Genomic DNA, 20,458 nt, shown 5'->3' with positions numbered 1-20,458 from the left:
GTTCGCAAGTGACGCAAAAATCTATTCTTAGGCAGAATATACATCAGTCACTTAGCACAGAAGGAAACCATTAACATCAAAAGGGGTGGAGTAGAGAGGCTTTTTATATTGCCAACTGCTCTCATAAATTTAACACTAAGTGGGAGAATGTAATTGATTCGTATGTGTTCTTTATCTCACGTGGAAGGCTAAGGCATTGCTTCGGTACAGCAGTGCTGTTGCAGAATTGTATGAATAAATTCGGCAGAAAACCAAAATCTAAAGCAAATGCCCTATTTTTTTTCATGAGCCACATTTCTATAATTTCAGCTTGTAATACATAAACAAACTTCTTTTTTTAGAAGTATTGAACTCTAGCTGAAATTCCCAAATGCTCCAAATAACATGGTAATATTTTACATGCTTTACCATATTTAGCTTCAAATGACTGTCATTATGAAAGTTAATTCTTCCAAATAATCCTAGTGAAAGTAGGAAGTGTACCCCAAAAGAACAAAACCACTGTGACTCGAATTGTGTATATTTGTTTTATTTAGGAGAAGTTGTGGGAATTTATGTTTTACTCCCTTAACGTCTATTGTGCGTTGTTGCAGATGTTGTACGTAGACACTTTACTTTTAGCAAGTTCTTGTAGAACCTAATGTCCTTGCAGAACCTAACGTTTCCTTGAATGGCAAGCAAAAAATTGAACCCAAAGTTTAATTAACTTACTCTTTCGTACCTTTTAAATTTCATTTGATGTGGTTAAGGTTGGCCCTGAATTCTCTTGAATTCTTAGTTGAACACATTAGGAGAACCTATAGTACTTTGTAAAAAGGAATGTTTAAAATGTTCCCATCATTTGGCAACATGTGTGGACCCTGGGACATTGAGTAGCAAACTGAGAAAACTGAAAAAGTTCAAAATTTAGCGTACCATATTTTTACATGTGATATATAGAGGACACTTGAACCACTCTGTCCAGTATCCTGTCTGCTTCTGGTCTTCATCCTCTTGAGTCATCTTGCTGTCCTCCAACAGTTGTCCTGTCTCTGACACTGTAAGCTGTCTGAGCGTGCAAGTCACAGAAGGATTGTCATGCGCTGGGATGTGTAATAGGCTCCAGAGTATAAGAAGTATGAACTTGGGGTTAAAGTACTAAGCCATTTCTTCTTTCACCAGTTTTTCGCCTTCAGTGTAACTGAAATAATGGGTACTTCAGAGGAATACTGAGAAAACATAAACACTTAAATGAAATATTTTAGTGACTTGGCAGAACAAAGCTGGTTTGTCTCTCGCCTGTGGCTGACTACAGCTTGGACATGTAAGCCATACTAGTCTGGTTCCTAGAGCTTATGCAGAAGTGAATGTGAGATGTATAGATAAGACATTATGGAAAAACTGGAATATCATTCCAGGCTTTTTGCATGTACAATTATTTTCTATGAGCTTTGAAGTGAACAAATGTCCTAAGTTGCTAGAGGTGCAAACATGCTTCAGATAGGTTTGTTGTTGTCTCTTAAATGGGCTTGAGATGTACATGGATCTGCTTTTCATTTACAGAGTAATGTTGTGTTGTTGCTGGATACAAACAATGGTGCCCTTCGCCAGCTTTTGCTCTTACCAGATGACCAAGAGTCTCCTAAGAGATCATCTTGGTGGAGCAGCAAAGAAGAGAGGGTGAGGAATAGCACCGGCCTTTGTTATCTTAAGTTGGTTTTTCTTTTTATTTCAGTTAAAGCTCAGTATTGGAAAAACTGCCTCAGGATCATTTATCTTTCTGTTTTTACAGCCAAAGCACTTAGTTGTTTACTCTTATGTATGTTTAAATGCCTTATACATTAAATACAGTTGTTATGGAGTAGAGATATGGAAAATATAAATAAGTTGTATTCTCTGAGGATACATATCTTTGAAATATGCCTCATTGGAGCTAGAACTGTGACTAACAGAACATTTTGTTACAAGGGATGATGTCCAAAACAACAAACTTTATTATGATGCAATTATATGACTTGGGACAAGGCAGGCTAGATAGCATTTTGAGAGGTAATTAACGCCGTGGATTATCCTAATTTAAGGAAAAATGTAGTACAGTTTCAGCTCAGTCAGGGAAACTCATTGGGGTGAATCAAACACACACTAATTGCTGTATGACTTATTTATATACAGAGCAACTACAAAATGTGCCGGGAGTTTTCACACAAAAACTGGCTGGTGTTGTACAAAGAAACAGGGTGAGAGCAAATAATATTCTTACATTATATTGATTTCTAACAGATCTCCTCTTGTACATGCCTATCTGATTATTCTTTTCTTGGCTTCCAATTTTACAGAAACCGCCTTATTGTACTGGATGTATTAGAGGGTCAAACTCATACCATCTCACTTCCGATCAGTCTGAAATCTGTTTTCCTGGCAGCTGAAGACCGGTGGCTCTTGGTGGAAAATGAAACAAATCAGTTAGTTAAGCCTAGTTTTCTTGATGGCATTATTTCTTGTGTGTGTCTTGTTTACATTCAGGAGTTTCACTCCTGGTCTCAGAGTTGTTTTTTTCAGCTCGTGAGACTGGCTAGGCTTAGAGAGTTGGTGTTTAAGATGCAGATTTGCTCTGGTGAAAGTGCAGGTAGGCTTTTCGAGTAGGAAGTGAACAGGATATGCCTGCCTAAATTCATACCTCTGCAAGTCTAGACTAGCTTTGATTGTATGCATGTTAATATTGTTTTTACTGAAGTGATACTGATCTTTAGAAATGAGAATGTTGATGGACCTAACTTTAGAAAACAGCCACATTGTCCAGAGTTAGTGCCTGCTTGTTTTTGCTTTCATGGGCACATGGAAGAAATGTTACTCTGATGTTTTATTTTCATAAATGCACAGCAAATGAAAGTGTGTAAACAGTTACCAGAAGACAAACCTGCGAGTTGCTGGCTTACTCTTTCCTTTCTCACAGATGTTTGGTAAATCATGTTTAGTTTTAGCAAAAGGTGTTGATAACCTTGTGTATATAAATGCAGAATGCTTTCACTATTTCAGAAGATAAAAGCCTTTGTTTAGGCTTACAAGCTTAACCAGGAATTATTATAAATGTCTATCTTCTACAGGAAATTTCTTTTAACCAAGCGTGCCAATATGGAAGCTGAAGACAGTGGGGTTTGCCAGCTGTATGCATTGAGTGAAGAGCCAGCTGACGTGGGATTTGGCTTAACAACAGGTATTGAATGCGAGCTTGGCTTGTTCCTTTTTTTTTTAATCATTTCTGTGTTTGCAGCTGCACAAACAAGGCTCTTTAAAGGTCTGAGTAACCTTCTCTCTGATTCTCTTTTAGTCCTCCCCTTATCATGTTTGGTTAATAGTAATTTTTCACAAAGCAAATTTTTTTTTGAAAAAGGAAAAAAGACATTTAGGCAGGAATTAGAACATAGGAATAGAAAGGACTAAACATGTTGGTGGGTCTAGTCTGCACACTGTTGGAGGTCTGTTACACAAAGATGAGCTAGAAGACATTTCCCAACACAATACAAAAGACCTACTGTTAAAACACAAGAGAAGTCACATTTTCTAAAGTTCTGCAGATAGTGTGAGGAGGCCATAGAGGCAATCACACACGTGCTAAAAGATAGGGGGAATTTCTTCAGTAGCATTCCCAGATGATGCTAGGCATTGAGGCATGTCTTAGCTACAGAAGAAGGCAGAAATCTCCAATGGTCATCATTCTGCCTGGTAAGATCTGCCTATCTTCTGATCTGGTGGCATTTTCAACCCTGACTATTTGATCACAGTGCAGAAAATCTTTACCTGGTTTAATAACAGCGGAAGAACATATGCATCCCACCTAGCAGTTTATAGGCTTTGGCCTATCTCCAGTGTCTCAGAGAGACAGAGGGAAACACTTTATATCTGTTAAAGAGGGAAAAATTTCCATCCTGGTCCTTTTGGCTAGCATAAGTATGAAGAATGAAGTTAATACAGTGTAAACATGATATAAGCAAATGTTACTGACAAATAACAAATATGGCTTATTTTACACAAACAGCAACAAATTGGATACCGAAGACTCTAACCGCAGCTTAAATATCTAGGATTCTTTTTATCTTTTGTACAGTTTACTCTATCAACTTATCAAGCTCCATCAGAGCACAGTAGTTTCCTTCCTTTTACTACCTTATTTAGAAACCATTACAGAATATCATTCCTCAAATGGTTAGAAACACTATTACAATTTCCAATCTCAAAAGTATTTGTGGAGAGTTTACTGCCGCATGCTTTTTGTGCTATTTTTGTCCTTTGTTATCTTATTTCTTCTCTTCCAATCCAAAAAGGTTTCGTGTCCCCTATCCACTTTTTTCCAAATCATCCTGCAAACCTCAAATGTGTCATCTTCAAGCTGTTCACATTCTTTGGGGCAGAACCTGTGGCAGGAGAAGTAAGAAAAGGTAGACCATAGTGGGTTTGCCACTGACCCAAACCAGTAGCCCATTCATCCTTTAAGGGAGGAAAGATTTTCTCCTGCTGCCAGGTAAACGGGGTAGTCTGCCACTGAAGTGGAAACAGTGTACACTGCAAAACTAAAGATAGCAGATTCTGACTGTGTTGATAATTGAAGGCAAAGTAAAGGGCTGTTACAGTTGCACAGAATAAGATTTCATTTTTCTTAGCTTAAAGAAAAAGAAAACTAGGATCTTTATTTGCTAGAAATGCATTGCAAACAACATTATTTAAATTGCAAAGACAGCAAGACAGCTACCAAGAAAGGTCACATTGACGCTTACCTGTGCAAACCTACATTTTGCTTTTTTGTGCATTTGCATTATAACAATCTTCAATGAGATCACATGCTGTTCTATTCCATAGGCTTCCTGCCTCATTTGCACAGTAGAGGGCAAAATTAAGTGGTGTAAGCAACCACAAAGCTAGTATTTCCTGATTTTACGTACTTAACTTTACAAAAATAACATTATTTCCTGACTTCTTTTCTGTGCTATAGTATGGTATAATCAAATCTTCTGCTTTTTAGTAATTTTATGCTCAAAGTAAGAGCAATGATCAGTGCTCAGCACTCTTACAGTTAATAGTTTCTTATTGCACATCTGGATTTAATGACTTTCATTTTGTTTAATTTCCCTGTTTAGCGTCAGAACTGTGTGTGCCGCATGCAGTTTCAAGTGACCAGCTATCTTCAGAAAACCTCAGTGCAGCTGTGGGACAAAAGATCAGCTCCCCCAACAGGATTTTCTCAGATGAGCATAATTACGCTACTATTGTTATTGGTTTCCCAGACCTTTTGGTAAATACTCAGCATTTTTATACAGTGAAGTAATATGATCTCATTTATTCTGTAACCAGATAAGTACCTGTTTACCAAATGATGTGGAAAAATTAGAGTGTCAGTAAATGACAAATTCATGTAGTGTACACCATTTTGTAGGGTAGTCTAATCTAGAGGGGTTTCAGTGGAGTTTGAAATAATAAGAAATTGGACAAGATAATGTCTACCACAGACAAAATTCTTTGTAGGTGAGTTCTGAATAGTGCTGGCTAGAGAGATCTTTTCTAAATCACATGTTTTTGTAGGTTTTCGGTTAAATATAACCACTGAGAAAAAGGGTATCGGTATCATTTGGGACTGTTCAGTATGAATTTTTTGCTCAGCGTGCAGCAGCTAGCAAGACTCTAGATTTAAGAAAAAAGAAACAGAAAATGGTCAGAAAACTATACAGCTCTTTCACTGTTTCATAATGTAGTTAAGTGTAATTACAGCATTTAATTGTGCTCACTCCTGTGACACAATTAGAAAAAGACCAGAAAAGAAAGTGAAACTTTAGAGTGTAATGACAAAAGCTGCTACAAGGAGTGGAGGTAAACACAGGAAAAATAAAAGCAGTATGTTTAATTCTTTGGATTTATTTATATTTACTACCTAGTGATACATGAAAAGGGTGGTGCTTACGGAATAAATAATTCCATGTCATGTTTGCTGAATAAATTGATGCAAATTAGAAGATTTAACTGTTAATAGACATGAATTTTGGGAAAGCCAAATGATTGAAGAAAATACTCTGAAATCCAAAATGATATAAAAAATACGTTTTTCTCAGTAAGACATTCCTTGTCTTTGCAATTAGCTTTTGAGTTTTATTTGGATTGGATTTATATTACTAGATCGATTATAGTAGCTTTTAATATTATTTATAATATTAATTATAAATATGTGAGTTTGTTGTTAGAGAGGTAGTCTAGGGGAGGGAGTACTAATGATGCTACACACTTCAACACCAACACTGGTGATGAAGCATTTTGCTCTCCCTGATTTAGACTGAGTCTAAATATTTTCTTATACATATGAATGTATATTCACATTTTCTTTACATGTGAATGTCAAAGAGGGAGTGCTAGTTGAATGTGAGGGTGGTGGGACAAAACTTCAGGTTCCATGTTTAGTGTTAATGGTGTAGGTGTTTAGTATGAACAAAGTATCTAAGCTCTTATTCATAGTAGCAATGCTCAGCTGACCAAACACCAAGGTGTTCTTCAAGATGAGATGATCTGTTCTCTAGGCTGTACTGGCTATAGTGGGAGATGAAGCACCTAGTTTACATCGGGGCACCTACATTGATATCCTCAGCAAGTTTGCCGACAACAGCAAGCTGTGTGGTTCAGTTGGTAAACTGGAAGGAAGGGATGCCATCCAGAGGGACCTTGACATCCTTGAGAGGTGGGCCGATGCCAACCTCATGAAGTTCAACCAAGCCAAGTGCAAGGTCCTACGCCTGGGTCGGGGCAATCCCAGGCACAGCTACAGGTTGGGCAGCGAAGAGATTCAGAGCAGCCCTGCAGAGAAGGACTTGGGGGTGTTGGTTCATGAGAAAGTGAACATGAGCCAGCTTCAGTGTGCGCTCACAGCCCAGAAACCAACCGTATCCTGGGCTGCATCAAAAGGAGCGTAGGCAGCAGGTTGAAGGAGGTGATCCTGCCCCTCTACTCTGCTCTCGTGAGACCTCACTTGGAGTATTGTGTACACTTCTGGTGTCCTCAACATAAAAAGGACATGGAGGTGTTGGAGCAAGTCCGGAGGAGGGCCACAAGGATGATCAGGGGACTGGAGCACCTCCCATACAAAGACAGGCTGAGAAAGTTGGGGCTGTTCAGCCTGGAGAAGAGAAGCTGCATGGAGACCTCACAGCAGCCTTCCGGTATCTGAAGGGGGCCTACAAGGGTGCTGGGGAGGGACTTCTCATTAGGGACTGTAGTGGTAGGACAAGGGGTAATGGGTTCAAACTTAAACAGGGGAAGTTTAGATTAGATATAAGGAAGAAGTTCTTTACTGTGAGGGTGGTGAGGCACTGGAATGTGTTGCCCAAGGAAGTTGTGAATGCTCCATTCCTGGCAGTGTTCAAGGCCAGGTTGGATGGAGTTTTGGTATATCCCTATACAGTAGAAGGTGTCTCTGCCCATGGCAGGGGGATTAGAACTAGATGATCTTAAGGTCCTTTCCAACCCTAACTATTCTATGATTTATTTCTCACAGCCTTGATGCCTCACTTTGAATTCATTACTTGAAGAATCTGTTTGCATTTACGTATGTTACTGAAAACAGAATATGGGAACACTTTGTTATATAGCTTGTTTCCAGATTAGGTTATTTCAGTGCTTTTTGTTGCTGGTTCAACATAAAAAAAAAGTTGATTCAACTTCAGTTCTTCAAAGAGTCTAAAACTTGTGTAGGTGGTCTGTTGGTTTTCACCGCTATAGCAGTTTTTAATGACAAAATAATCCAGGTCTTTTCTTTGTCATATAGTAACGTAAGAGATAACCATAGCTATAATTGATTTGAAATTAGCTAAGAAGTGGAACTTTATCAGGAAATGTTTGTTCTTAAGTTCCCTAATGGTAACCTTTTGTTCACCAGACTCCTTCTCTCTTGCAGTCTCCTAGTGAAGTGTATAGCTGGAAAAGAAACTCCTCTCTGAGCTGCAAACGTGCTTCTCCTTCTGATCCATTTTATTATGGAGCCCAGAGGAAAAAAAGAGCTGCAAAACAAACCAATTGTGTAACTTTATTGGCTTCTAATCAAATAGTCAGAATTTTAGCACCTGGAGATGTGCCTTTGAAAGACATTTACCCAAAAGGTAAGAGGTTCATATACTTGTGCTATAACAACTGTACACACTTGTTTATGTTCTGTAAACTGCAGTCACTCATCAGTTTTTCAAAGACGTTTTTAAAGAATCACAAAGCAAGCATTTGAGGAGGAAAGAGAGTAATCACATTTTTAATTTGGATCTTAGTAACATGCTGAATTATACTTCTGAGGAATTAACAGTCTATCTGTACTGTGAATATCCCAGTAGATGGGATCTCCTTCTGTCTGCACTGGGAACCAGCTACAGGAGTATGAGCATTCCAGTTCAGCAATTGGCCTTCACCAGTATTTGCAGCCTCTGCTCGGTGGTGCCACACAGACATGCAATGATAAAAACCCTTTTGTCCATCTACCTCAGTGTTCTGTCTCCACCAGGGCCAATAGGAGAGGTTATTTTGGGAATGCATGTGAGCGTGGCCACTTCTGTGTCTTTCCATTCATACTTTGCAGTTGTTTTGCTAGGGATGTTGCAGGGGACATCCCTGCCTCAGGCCTGAAATCTCATTTTGTGGACCTGTTGTCCACAAGCTTGTCTGGTCCCTCTTTGAACTTGTGTTCTCAGTTCCAGAATAAATGTTTTATCCCGAATTAACTCCCTTTTACAAAATAAATGATCCAATATGCCTGTCCTCATTTAACACAGGTTAACTTCCTTTTGTAGAGAAATCCTTATATTTATTAGTAAAAGGATAAAACATTTACTTGACTAAAGAAGCAAAGTTAAGGGTATAGACAGGGTAGAAAACTGAAGTTACCTATGTTTGTAAAGAAAAGGTTAGCTTTTAAAAAGATTAAATGTAATAAAACAGAGTTAGCATGATGACTTTGAAACTAATTATACTGCTTCAGGCTATAATCTTCTCATACTTTATGAACTGCTGAAGGGTCATATTTTTTTTAGGCCTTCATGGTAAAAAAAACCCATCTGGCTCTGAAGTAGATGGTATAAAAATTCAGAAGGTAAATCTTCTATGCTTTTGTTAAAGTTAGTTTATTAATTTAGGAGGGAGGGATACAGTGCTTCAGAATGGTACCTAAAATTGAAATCTTGACAGTTATCTCTTAAAGTCTTTTGAGTTGCTGTGGTATATAACACTTTATAATGCTAGATTCATATAACTAAAACCAGGTGACATTCTTCATGAATCCTGGATACCAGTTACCTGAGCAAATTATCTGTCTGAGAAGTGGCTTCTGTCTAACTGAGCAATTTATGTCTGTTGTTATAGCTGAACAAGATACTAACTTTTTTGTCCCCTCAACTGTGGTGATATATATACATGAATAGTGACTGATAGCATTGAATTTATAGAAAATTTTATGAGGTATATTTTGTACAGCGCTTTCTGACCATTTAAGTTGAAAAATATAAAGCCTTCTTGAAGATCCCTGTCATTGATTTTTTTTTTCATAAATGACATTTTAATTTATGAATTACCAAAAGTGATCTTAACTGAATCATCTTTAATATGACCTTAGTGATTCAATTAAATTGGACCTGAGCAAGTCTCTAGGTTTTCTATTCCATAGCTATTTTTCAGGACTTCAGACATTTCTATTTATCAGTTAATGGCCAGTTTTTCTAGTGGAGTCCTACAGAGACCTGTGCTGCTCATCATGGTCAGGAAAAACATGGAGAAATGAATGAACACTGCGGTGACAGTGTTTGCCTATGATACTGGTCATTAGTCATGGTACAAAGGATTCACCATGAGGGATTACAGAAGGCCTACAGTGCTCACTGTAATAGAAATGGCAGATGAAATTCAGTATAGATAGATATAATGTGCATGAAGGAAGAAAGAACAAGTCCTAATTCTACATCTAAAATTATGGGGCTGATCAATACATCTCAGAAGCATGATTTTGGTGTTATGATTGGTAGTTTCATTAAAATATCAGTTCAGTGCTCAGTAGCAGTTGGGGAAAACAGATCGAATGTTAAGGCTAGGATTACTAGGGAAGAAACAGCGGAAAAACAGAGAACATTTTTGTGCTGTTGTGTAAATCCATATGTCTTTAACACTGTCTAGTTTTGGTCCTCCATCTCAAGGTGAGAGAAGTCTGAACTGGGTGAAGTTCAGAAAAGGGCAGTAAGGAAGAGCAAGATTACATCAGCCAAATCTCCTGGCTGTGGAAACAAGATCAGGAAAGGGGCATATGGTGGAGTTCTCCCAAGAACATGTATGGCATGGAGATGTGGAAAAAGCAACAATTTTACATTCAGGGGCAACTAATGAAGCTAATAGGAATTTTATCAAAACAAAAGGGTTAGTTATTCACAGAACAGGGAACCAACCTTTGAAACTGCTTCCCAAAGGATGTTGTGAATGCTGAAACATGGATCAAAAGGAAAACTGGACAAACTCATGGAAGGTTACTAAATACATAGGCATAAAAACATAGACACTACATTCACCTTAAGAAGCACCTAGATTGGAACTGGTTGGTGACTTTGTCCATTCTCACGCTTTTCAACTATCTAACTAACTACTCTTGGGTACTAGATTAGGTGAACCCAATATTGCCATTGTTACCCCAAAATCTTTCCAAGTGAAAAAGGGAAGACAGAAGAAAAGAGACATAAATTCATGTACTCCCTTGGAAGGTGAGATAATAAGGTACTAGTCCTTGCTGGCAACTGGTCAGTTCTGGCACACAGCCTCCTATTAATAGCTCAAAGTACTCAGCCAAACTCTAACATACTCCAATATGTATTACCGAAACTGTTCCAGGAACAACAAGCAAATAAATCATTTCCTTTATGTTTTATTGGAACTGTAAACCAGGATAATAGTCACGTTTGAAAAGAAACTAAAGCAAGTAATAATTTCCCCCAAAACTGCCAAATAGATATATGGCCACAAAACATAAACTTGGACAAGAGATCATGCCAGAATCCAGCAAATAAGTATCAATGTTTATTCTAAAAACAAGGCTATAGAAGTGAGGGCTACTTGAGAGCAAATATTTACTTGGATTCTCAGCACTTTCTATATATGGATATAAAATAAAAGTCTATTACTGAGGGCATATCTCTGTTAGGGTGACGGTAACTGGAACAACATGTAGCGTAACACATACAGTTACAGGAATAACCTCAGCACATCATCTGGTCCACCCATTTATATAGGGACAGAATGACACATGTTTAGACTTCTTAACTGGTATTTGTCAAACAATTGGCCTGTTGCAATGCTTCACTCTCCTTGTATAAAAAAAGCTTTTCCTAGTATCTAGCTTTTTTTGCTGTAAACAAAACTGAATACTTCATGTCACCTCCACTCAGTCAGTATAATGTTGTCCTCTTTCTTTTTGATATTATGGGACGTAGTTTGTTGTTGTTTTTTTTTAAAAAAGTCTCTTTTTACAGGAAAAAAAAAAATCTTCTTTCATTTGGCCTTATAGCCCATCTATTGTAACCTCTTTGTCACACCCAGGAGTCTCTGATGTCTCTATGTTTTCCTTATATTTTGATGTCTACAGCTGTGCATAGCTATTATTTTCCATCAGGGCTTCAGTGAAAAAGGAACAAACTACACTTGTTTAGGTCTGATGTTCATGTTTCATCATAAAATTCTCTACTGCAGTTCTGGGGCCTGGCCAGTTTTTCCTGTGCTGCATTTAAACAGCTGGTTATCTTTTCTTCAGCTTCCTACTCTGCAATCCTTTGGGTTTTATAATTTAATTTGGTTTATTTGAGTTTTCTCTCTTTAATTTATTAACTTAATTTTTAGTTATTATCACACAGTTCTACCCCTTCCAGTTCAGTATCAGCTCTATGTTCTAGATCTTCATGAGAATTTTTTAATGTGTATCTCAGTCTCCATTACTACCCAAAGAGAGAGCACATTTTAAACAAAGTCTAAGCAAAACAAAAAGTGCTCTGTGGCCCACAAACTTGCATTTTCCATACTTCTTTCCTATTTCCAATATGTTTGATATTTCCATTATTCTGAAGACAGGTGAAGTCAATAGATGTGCTACTACTGCAGATACACATACTATAGATACAGAAGATATGCATAAAGGGCTGCTGTGGGTTATTCTTTATACTCATTTTAATATTAGATCCCCTTACACTGCTGATCTCACTGGTCTTTTCTGTGTGTGCTGTATGCAAGCATCAACACTTCTGCAGGTAACATTAGGCTCTCCATTTCAAGGAGTTGAAAGATACAGTGTTTCAGAAAGAAATCTAGACTTGCTTTCATCTTGTGACAATGATATTTTGTACCCATACTATGCAGTGTATTTCAGTCTTCTGGTTTCTTTTCTGAAAAACGTTAAGTTCCTCAATCTATTCCAAGCAGATGAAAGGCAACTTTTAACTGGAAGCCACTTCTGAGCCCAGGCAGAGTTTACTCATATGTTGGCAAAAGCCAGTGTAGGCACACAGACATAAATTTATTTCTGAGGGTGGAAGCATAATGTTAGCTGTATTCATTAAAGTCTCTGTAAACAGAATATTAAATGCCTGATAGTCTAGGCCTTTTTACTGTGAAGTTAAAAAATCGTTGCATGCTGAGAAATACCTGCAAAATGAGTAGTTCAATTTAAGGCAACAACATTTAGGTTAATTTTGAGAACTTTTCAAGTAGGAATCATAAGCACAATGTTTTGAAATGATCTTCGATATGCTTTTAAAATCAGATATACAACTGACATTATCCTCAGTGACAGATGAAAGCAGTGAGTGAGTTATTGCAGTAATGCCTGATTAGTGCTTTTGTGAGCACAGCTATATTTGTGTGTAATTTAGACATTTGCTATACAAATACATTGTTCTTTTATAATTGTGCCTGTCTGGTTGCTCACTGTCATAAGAATAAAACAATTCTGTATCTGCAAGTTACACTCCTGTGTTGAATGTGAAAGCGTATCATTTTCTGACAGGTACTGCATAATAAAATGTTTAAATTTAATCTGCTAAATGCAAATGCAATAACCAGTCAATCATGCAGCAGGAAAATAACATGTTTGTTTATTTTCAGATGTCACTCCTCCAGAAGCTGCTGGTTACTTGGAAGTAACAGATCTTAACTCAAAGAAAATCAAATACATTGCTATTCCAAGGTAACTGATTTTATTGATTAGAGCAGCCTCCATCTTACAGGAAGAGCAAAGAGAATTTAGTGTGTATTATTACTTCAGGATAAGCAAATATTTCTTCTGATGTGGAAAGTAGGAACAATTCATACCGAGTGTGTCAAATTCTCCAACTGTTGCAGCATATTTCTGTCAACATTTTTTTATCTGTTTACTAGGTGATACCAATGAAAATGTGGCAATTAATTAGTGAATATGAAAGGTAGCTTTGTCTTCTGATTTTCATTCCCTTTGTTCTTTCCCCCTCTTCACCCACTTTAACCTCCTCTAGTCTGTTTCATTTTGGTTTGCTCTATTTTGTTTTCCTTTTTGCATATCTTTAGGCTCTAACAAGAACAGGCAGAACAATCCAGTGCTGTGTGTTAGGAAACCAGGAATCAATTTCTGATCCAGTATAAAGATCACCTTGAAAATAACTTTAGCTTCTCTATGTTTTGTTCCTCCCTCTGAAAAGTATACATTCCCTCACAAATACCTTGCATGATACTTTAAAATAACCAGACTGTGTGGCTTCTGTTTGATTTTAACATCTAACTTTCACAGAGCATATTTGTAAATGTTTTGTGATATAAACATGCTTTTTGGTTACAAGTTGACACTTTCAACTGCAGTAATAATAAAGGATTTTGTTTTCAATAGCAGTCTCTCAACTTTACATGCTTTAGTGGCACATATATGAAACCCACACATGAGGAATTTTATAGTTTGGGGTTTTTTTAATTCTATCCATTTGATGTTGGTTTTGACAGTAATAATTGATTTTGTTGAAATTAATTTTGCTTCATTAGTAATCTGTGGAATTTTTGAATTAATAGAGAATTAATTTTGGACTGCTCACCATTTTATAGTTGGCCTGTTGACCTACATTTTACACAGTCATTCAAAAATGCAAGGCATTAGCATAGAAATAGTAAGGAATAATGCTTTATTTTACTCTAGGATTTAATAAGAAATTACAAAGCTAAACTTCGACATCATGACCTTAACCTCATAGGAGAATTTAAGCTATTTATGGCAAATCTGAGCTGAAGTCAAGATTTTAAAATGTACTCTATTAAAAACTGATAAATGAAGTGACTTTTTACATATATGAATAATTCTATGCCAAAGTCTAACACCCTTTCCTCGTTGTAGCACAGCTGTCCTGGTGAAATGCTAAGATAACTCTTCTTCAGTTGAATTACTACATAGTGATTTTAGTCATAGGTAGAGGCATGTGTGTAACTGCTTCTTATATCTTCAAAGATTATTAATTGTAATAATAGTGCAAGTTGCCAAGTCATTATGCATGTCATTAACAGTACTGAAAAAAAATGCAAGGAATCTTTCCTACTTCATCTGAATTTCCCTTCATATTATGTACCTATTAGGCCTTCTGTTTCAGCAGTAATTTTTTGTCTGCAAGTTGGCTGTTTAAAACAGTGCTAAGATTCTCTGTGCATAAAGCTGTGCCATCTTTAAATGAGTGTTTAAATCTTCATTTTTTTATTAAAGCACTAGAGAAAGGTGCTATTTTAAGTTGATGGAAAGGTATTTTCCTCAGTGCCAAGGTCATGTTCTCACCTGTTTCTTTCATAGTTTTGTATTTTTCTAGAACACTTTTTTAAATTTTTCATGTTCTTGGTATTTTTTTGTAAAGACTGACTATTTCCAGGTAGATGAGATACAGCAGTGGGTTAGGCAAGACATTCCTTTCAGCCTGATCGTTTATACTGCTTTTTATACTGCCAAGTATCTTTAGGTCGTAACTAGTTCCAGTAGGCAGAATGTTTCAGGTAAAATAGTGGGTCTGCAGGGCTTAGTTACGGTGTCTTGTGGAGTGAGGATGTAGTTTCATTTAATTGTAACCTTAAATACAGAAATACTTATCCTCTTTTTAATTGAAGCTTCAGGAAAAATCATAGAAGCATAGAATGGTTTGGGTTGGAAGGGACCTTAAAGATCATCTGGTTCCAACCCCCTGCCATGGGCAGGGACACCTTCCACTAGACCAGGTTGCTCCAAGCCCCTGTGTCCAACCTGGCCTTGAACACTGCCAGAGATGGGGCAGCCACAGCTTCTCTGGGCAACCTGTGCCAGTGTCTCTCCACTGTCATGGTAAAGAACTTCTAACCTAAATTTCCCCTGTTTAAGTTTGAAGCCATTACCCCTTGTCCTCTCGCTACAGTCCCTGATGAAGAGTTCTTGTTTTTCATTCTTCTTTGTAATTCTTGTTTTTCAGATCACAATCTCTCTCTCCATATACAGCTTGGCTTTCTAAGATCTCAGATGCTGATGCCCTTTTGGCACCACTGGGCAAAGTAGGTTTGGTTAGTGTGGACATGGGAGGTGGTGTGAGGCTTTGGGAGACGGGGCTGGACAGCCTCCAGCGGTCACTGCAGGACTGGAGGAACATGATTGGCCAAGAAGATGGTCATCCTGTGCAGGTATGAGTTCACAAAGCTGGAGTGAAAACATTTAACAAAGTGAGTTGCAAATGAGTTTTCAGCTGGGAGAGGCGTCGAGGGAGGGCTGTGTTGAAAAACACTCTAAAGTAGAAATATGCCTGCAAGAAAAACTGAATAGACGTCTTCACTGAAAAAGAAAAAGACACAATAGCTTATGTAAAAATCATATCTGTGGCCCTTGTAATTAAGGTTACGGAGAGTCTCTTTGTCTTGCAGTGTTTGTATTTTGCCAAATTCTAGTATATTTAAGTGCAAATCAATTCTTTATCTCCTGCTGATTTTGAACCACAACTTTCAAAATGTAGAATAATGAGATTAGTTCTTAAGGAAAGCAAATACTTTTCCAGAGTTCAAATACTTGGGGAAAAAAAATAAATTGTGTGTTTGTACTAGGAAAAGAAACTTGAACCCTAGGTGGAAGGTGCCTGGAGTTCACAGTAGTGCTTTTGGCTAATTTTGAAAGTTCTCCCAGCTGAGCAGAGCTACAAGGTTCTCCATGCAGCTGTGTCCTCACATGGGATGTTTAGGTAGATGCTGAAAATATACAATATATATATGTATGCTCTCTGTGTATGTACGTATATATAAACAAGTGTCAATGTACTGGCTAATATGTATGATCATCATTGCAACACAGAGGGAAAATTCAGGACTGCTCAGTTGCATCTTTAACTTCTGCTGCTGATTGGAGAAGGTGTCACTTTACTTCAAAGAGCTAAAGCGTGCCTTGGGAGGACTTCTCCATTTTTTATTAGGAGGATCCTGTCTCTGTCTACCATTGCAATTATTTCTGTTTCATGAATTTAACCACTTCCACAGTATGTTAGAATGGGAAAACAGGATGAGTCTTTTCTAAATTAGATGTCTCTGTAGTTTTTTTTACAAGGTGTCTAGTTATTTCAAGTGTGAATGAGATGTATTAGGCCAAAAACATAGCTCTTCTTTCACTTTCTCTTCCCACTCTGAGCTCCCTTTCTACAAGATGTTCTGCAGTTATAGACACTTGTGCAAGAACTGATGTGTTCTTGTTACTGGACCTCAGCAGATGCCTTTCATAAAACTCATGAGAAAAGGAAACTGTTCCCCAGTAGCATGTTTGTGTGGATGCTTGTTGCTTTACCAGTGCCATTTTCATTACCAGTGCAGTAGCACTAGCACCATCTTATGGTCAGATGTAGTCGGTTTACACCAGCCCAATTTCGCTTACTGATCAAGTTGACCAGTACAAGTGAAAAGAACCAGAAGGAACAGTTAGAGCTTTACGTGTTTTAATAGCTGGTTTTTATCTTGGTTTCTTTTTGCTTTGTTGGTGGTTTTGGGTTTTTTGATAATTTCCAATTGTATTCAACAGTATTACTGTACTGTCAATCTTAGCTAAATATTAGAGAATACTGGCTTGGAAAGTGCACATCAACAGAAAGTTTATGTCATTTGACTAGTAATGTCAAGTAACTGGTTTTTAAAAAAATCTAGGAAGTTTTCCTACAGTCACAAAGCTGTTTCCAAGGTCTGTTGTAGAATTTGTCTCTCCTGACAGCCTGCATCTCTAATTAGAAGGCACATTCCTGGGTAAAGTAATCTTAGAATATCTTTCTCCTTTCTTCTATTAAACAGGGTATGTAGCTCAAATCAGTGGTTTGTCAAAACTCAAAATGGCTGAAACAAAGCCTTCTATGTGATCTTCAGACTTGCATGATTAACACTAACTTCTGTTTCTCTACTTTACACACTTCACTTTAAATGGAAAGATAATGAGGCCTAAGAATCTTTTTCAGAGGCATTACAAAGCAGTAAGAAATACATTAAGTATATTTTTATTTTATTTTATTTTCATCTCCAATAAGATAATAGATATGTAGTTGCTGTATAAACACTATGCTTTTGTTATTTGGAGATGAAGGCTTTCACCTTTCCTACTTAACTCAATTTTTCAATGGACTTAGACATAAAAGCAGTACTTTATTAAGGCATTCCTGTCTCGAAATGAGAAGATCTTGTTAGCTTGAAAATGTATTCATGCAGATATCCTGTCTAAGGTATGCATTGCAAGAAGTCTAGTGTTTCCTTTCCTAGAGACAGTTACTTTGCTAAGAAAACTGCAGCTAAATATTCCCTGATATCTTTTTTACAGAAATGGAGATATTTTGCAACCATGTCTTCATCTGTTCATTCAAGTGTATGAAAATCACCTTCTTTTGTATAATGTTTCATGCTCATGCTAAGTATATTGGACTGTAATGAGGCATCTCTAATTCTTTGACTAAACCCATCATTCCCAATCATCTTGTAGCAGCAGCTCACTGAAGAAAATTGTCAGTGTTCCACATATCACTAGAATTCATTATCCACCCACCCTCAATTTCCCTTACCTAAAAGATGCCATTGATGCATCCCACAAAGATACTATAGGCTTAGCAGAGCTTATTAACCCTTCATGGTGATGTTCTTAGACCAACACGAGACTTGTCTAGGTGGTTTGGAACCACTGTTCTGCAAAAACACACAGAATCTCTCTGGAGCTATCTGGCTTTTGAGAAAAAGAAGTAGGGGCTGTCAATATAAGTATAGATTCAAAGAACTGGAGATAAATCTTGAACCAGGCTTCAGTTGAAACTATTGGTGCAATCTTGTAGGACTGTATTTTGGATTTCACAAACATATTAAATCTCAGAAACACGCTGGCTGTTCATAAGCAATGAAAGAGGAAAACAAGAAAACAAACAACTGTTCTATTTATAATCAGTAATTATGCTCCCTTGATATAATGTTGTGACAGTCTTCAAAATAGTCAACATTTGTTTTGTATTGTTGAAATACTCAGCAGAGTTCAAACTGCTGAAGTCTTGAGGCTACAAAAACAGTTTCTGGAAACCTGGCTTATGTTTACATAAGTTTGTATTAATATAGACAGGTGAGAAATTTTCTTCATTTATTGAAGTTTTAAACTCAAAATATGACTACGATATCTGAAATTATTAAATTGGAATGCCTAAGATAAAAATCTAAACAAAATACTGGATTTTATAAAGCTTTGAAATCTGCTTGAAATCCAAAAGTTGCCGAGCTTTTGCATTGTTTGGTGTTTCTGAGAACAAGGTCATTTCATTATCAAATATCTGAAAATAATTTGAAGGACAATTTAGTTTAAAAATCTTGCCCTGAAAGTTTCCTGGCAATAGGCAGACACTGATATATTTGCTTTATTTTTTGCATCAAAGGGTTATTGGTAGAAATCAAATAGAAAAAACACTGATTACATTCTGATACAGTTGGGCTGTTGTTTTTCAGTAAGAGTTGTTTACTGTTAATCCTCATTTAGATAAAGTACAATGTTTACATAAAAATAATGAAAGGTCCATCAATTTGTCCAGTTTTATTCACACAGCACCCGTCAGCAATAGTCCACCTACGGGAGGCAGGCCTTTATTTGGACAATTCCTTAATATGAGACCAGGCCCTTCCAGAGACAAGGAGCCTGGAAATGTTCTCTCCCTTTTTTTCCCCCACTTTGCTTTTGTGACTTGACCTGATCTGTGTATTTTCTAGCAAAAAGCCAGCTGAGGAGTTGTGTCGTTTTAGAGCATCACAAAACTGAGATGGTGGAATGAATCTAGAGAAATACATGAATAAGTAAAAATCTGTATTTGCTTCTCACCGGTGGTTTGAACAACAAATGTGCTAGGCACAGTTCTGCAGTAGTGTAGAAATTCATGCAGTACTGGCCCAGGTACATTGTGCTAGAAGAAGTCCTATTGTGTCCAGTCCATTGTGTTAGAAGGTGGACAACTCCACGTGGTATATTTTGGATATGTTTCAGGCCTTGGCACTAAAAGGAGATGCGAATGAAATGTATGTAAGAATAGGGAGGACTTTAGATGAAGGTTTTGGACGATTTCATTCAAGATCTTATGCCCTGGGGAACTGACTGAGAGGGTAGATTTCTGTCAAAAATGTTGGTTTTTATCTTAAATTGCAGTTGCTTTTCTCAGTAGCTAGAGGTTCTTTTGGTTTCTGCTGTGACTAGTTAACATTTTACTGATACAGTGTTTCCACAAAGCATGAATCATTGTAACTAGCTAAATGGAGAAGTGAAAAAAAATTACTTCATCCATCCGTAACCCTTTCCATCTAGACACCCAAAAACATGTTTAAAAGTAATTATTGCAACATCTGGAGGCATTTAGCATTATCATTGCTTTCCAGAAGGGGGAACTGAGACATAGGAAAGGCAAGTCACTTGTTCAAGTTCACGCTGTGCGTCTACAGCGGTGTCAGAAGTGGGATAAATACTGTATACACCCATAAGGATGTAGAATCGTACTTTGTAACTGTGTTGCCAAGCTGAGTAGCTTGAATGCCTTGGAATGCCACAATCGGTACAAAGATACCTTAAATTGGGCAAAAAATGCATATAAATGCAGTTTAGCCACCTAAGAAAACATATGTTAAATCTAGTTATCAAGGTTGAAAGTGCTGAGATGAGTACAGACATATTCAGCAAATTCAGCAAAACTCAAGAAATGCAATTAAAAGATATTTTTCTCAGACAAATAGCTATCTTCACAGTCTCATAGCAGTGCTCAGTAACAGAATATGTAAGTTATTCTGCGGCCTGTGAAAAGCTAGAAGACATGAACATATGGTTCATGTCAGTAATGTAAAACAGCGACATAGATGTGTTCATTGCCAATGCTAAAAAAAGTAAGGGTGTTTTTTTTCATATGTCTTAACTGCTCAAATCATCCATGATGCAAGGGCTTTGCTAAAACCAGCATTTTTA

General features: G+C 37.2%; 1 protein-coding gene across 4 annotated transcripts in view; it reads left to right on the top strand.

Annotated features, from left to right (window-relative positions):
- The window catches only part of VWA8 (von Willebrand factor A domain containing 8), a 173,664-nt gene that overhangs the window by 121,315 nt on the left and 31,891 nt on the right, over positions 1-20,458 (top strand). For all 4 annotated transcript variants that reach the window (XM_030475494.1, XM_030475503.1, XM_030475521.1 and 1 more), the window contains 8 exons: positions 1,543-1,659; positions 2,152-2,216; positions 2,316-2,441; positions 3,084-3,193; positions 5,112-5,266; positions 7,907-8,108; positions 13,117-13,198; positions 15,453-15,657. In XM_030475494.1, coding sequence (XP_030331354.1) covers positions 1,543-1,659; positions 2,152-2,216; positions 2,316-2,441; positions 3,084-3,193; positions 5,112-5,266; positions 7,907-8,108; positions 13,117-13,198; positions 15,453-15,657 — 1,062 coding nt within the window. The remainder of the gene's footprint in view (positions 1-1,542; positions 1,660-2,151; positions 2,217-2,315; positions 2,442-3,083; positions 3,194-5,111; positions 5,267-7,906; positions 8,109-13,116; positions 13,199-15,452; positions 15,658-20,458) is intronic.

The sequence above is a fragment of the Strigops habroptila genome, chromosome 2 (genome assembly GCF_004027225.2).
Source record: "Strigops habroptila isolate Jane chromosome 2, bStrHab1.2.pri, whole genome shotgun sequence".
NCBI classification, from domain to species: Eukaryota; Metazoa; Chordata; class Aves; order Psittaciformes; family Psittacidae; genus Strigops; species Strigops habroptila.
This window is presented reverse-complemented; position numbering and strand designations above follow the sequence as displayed.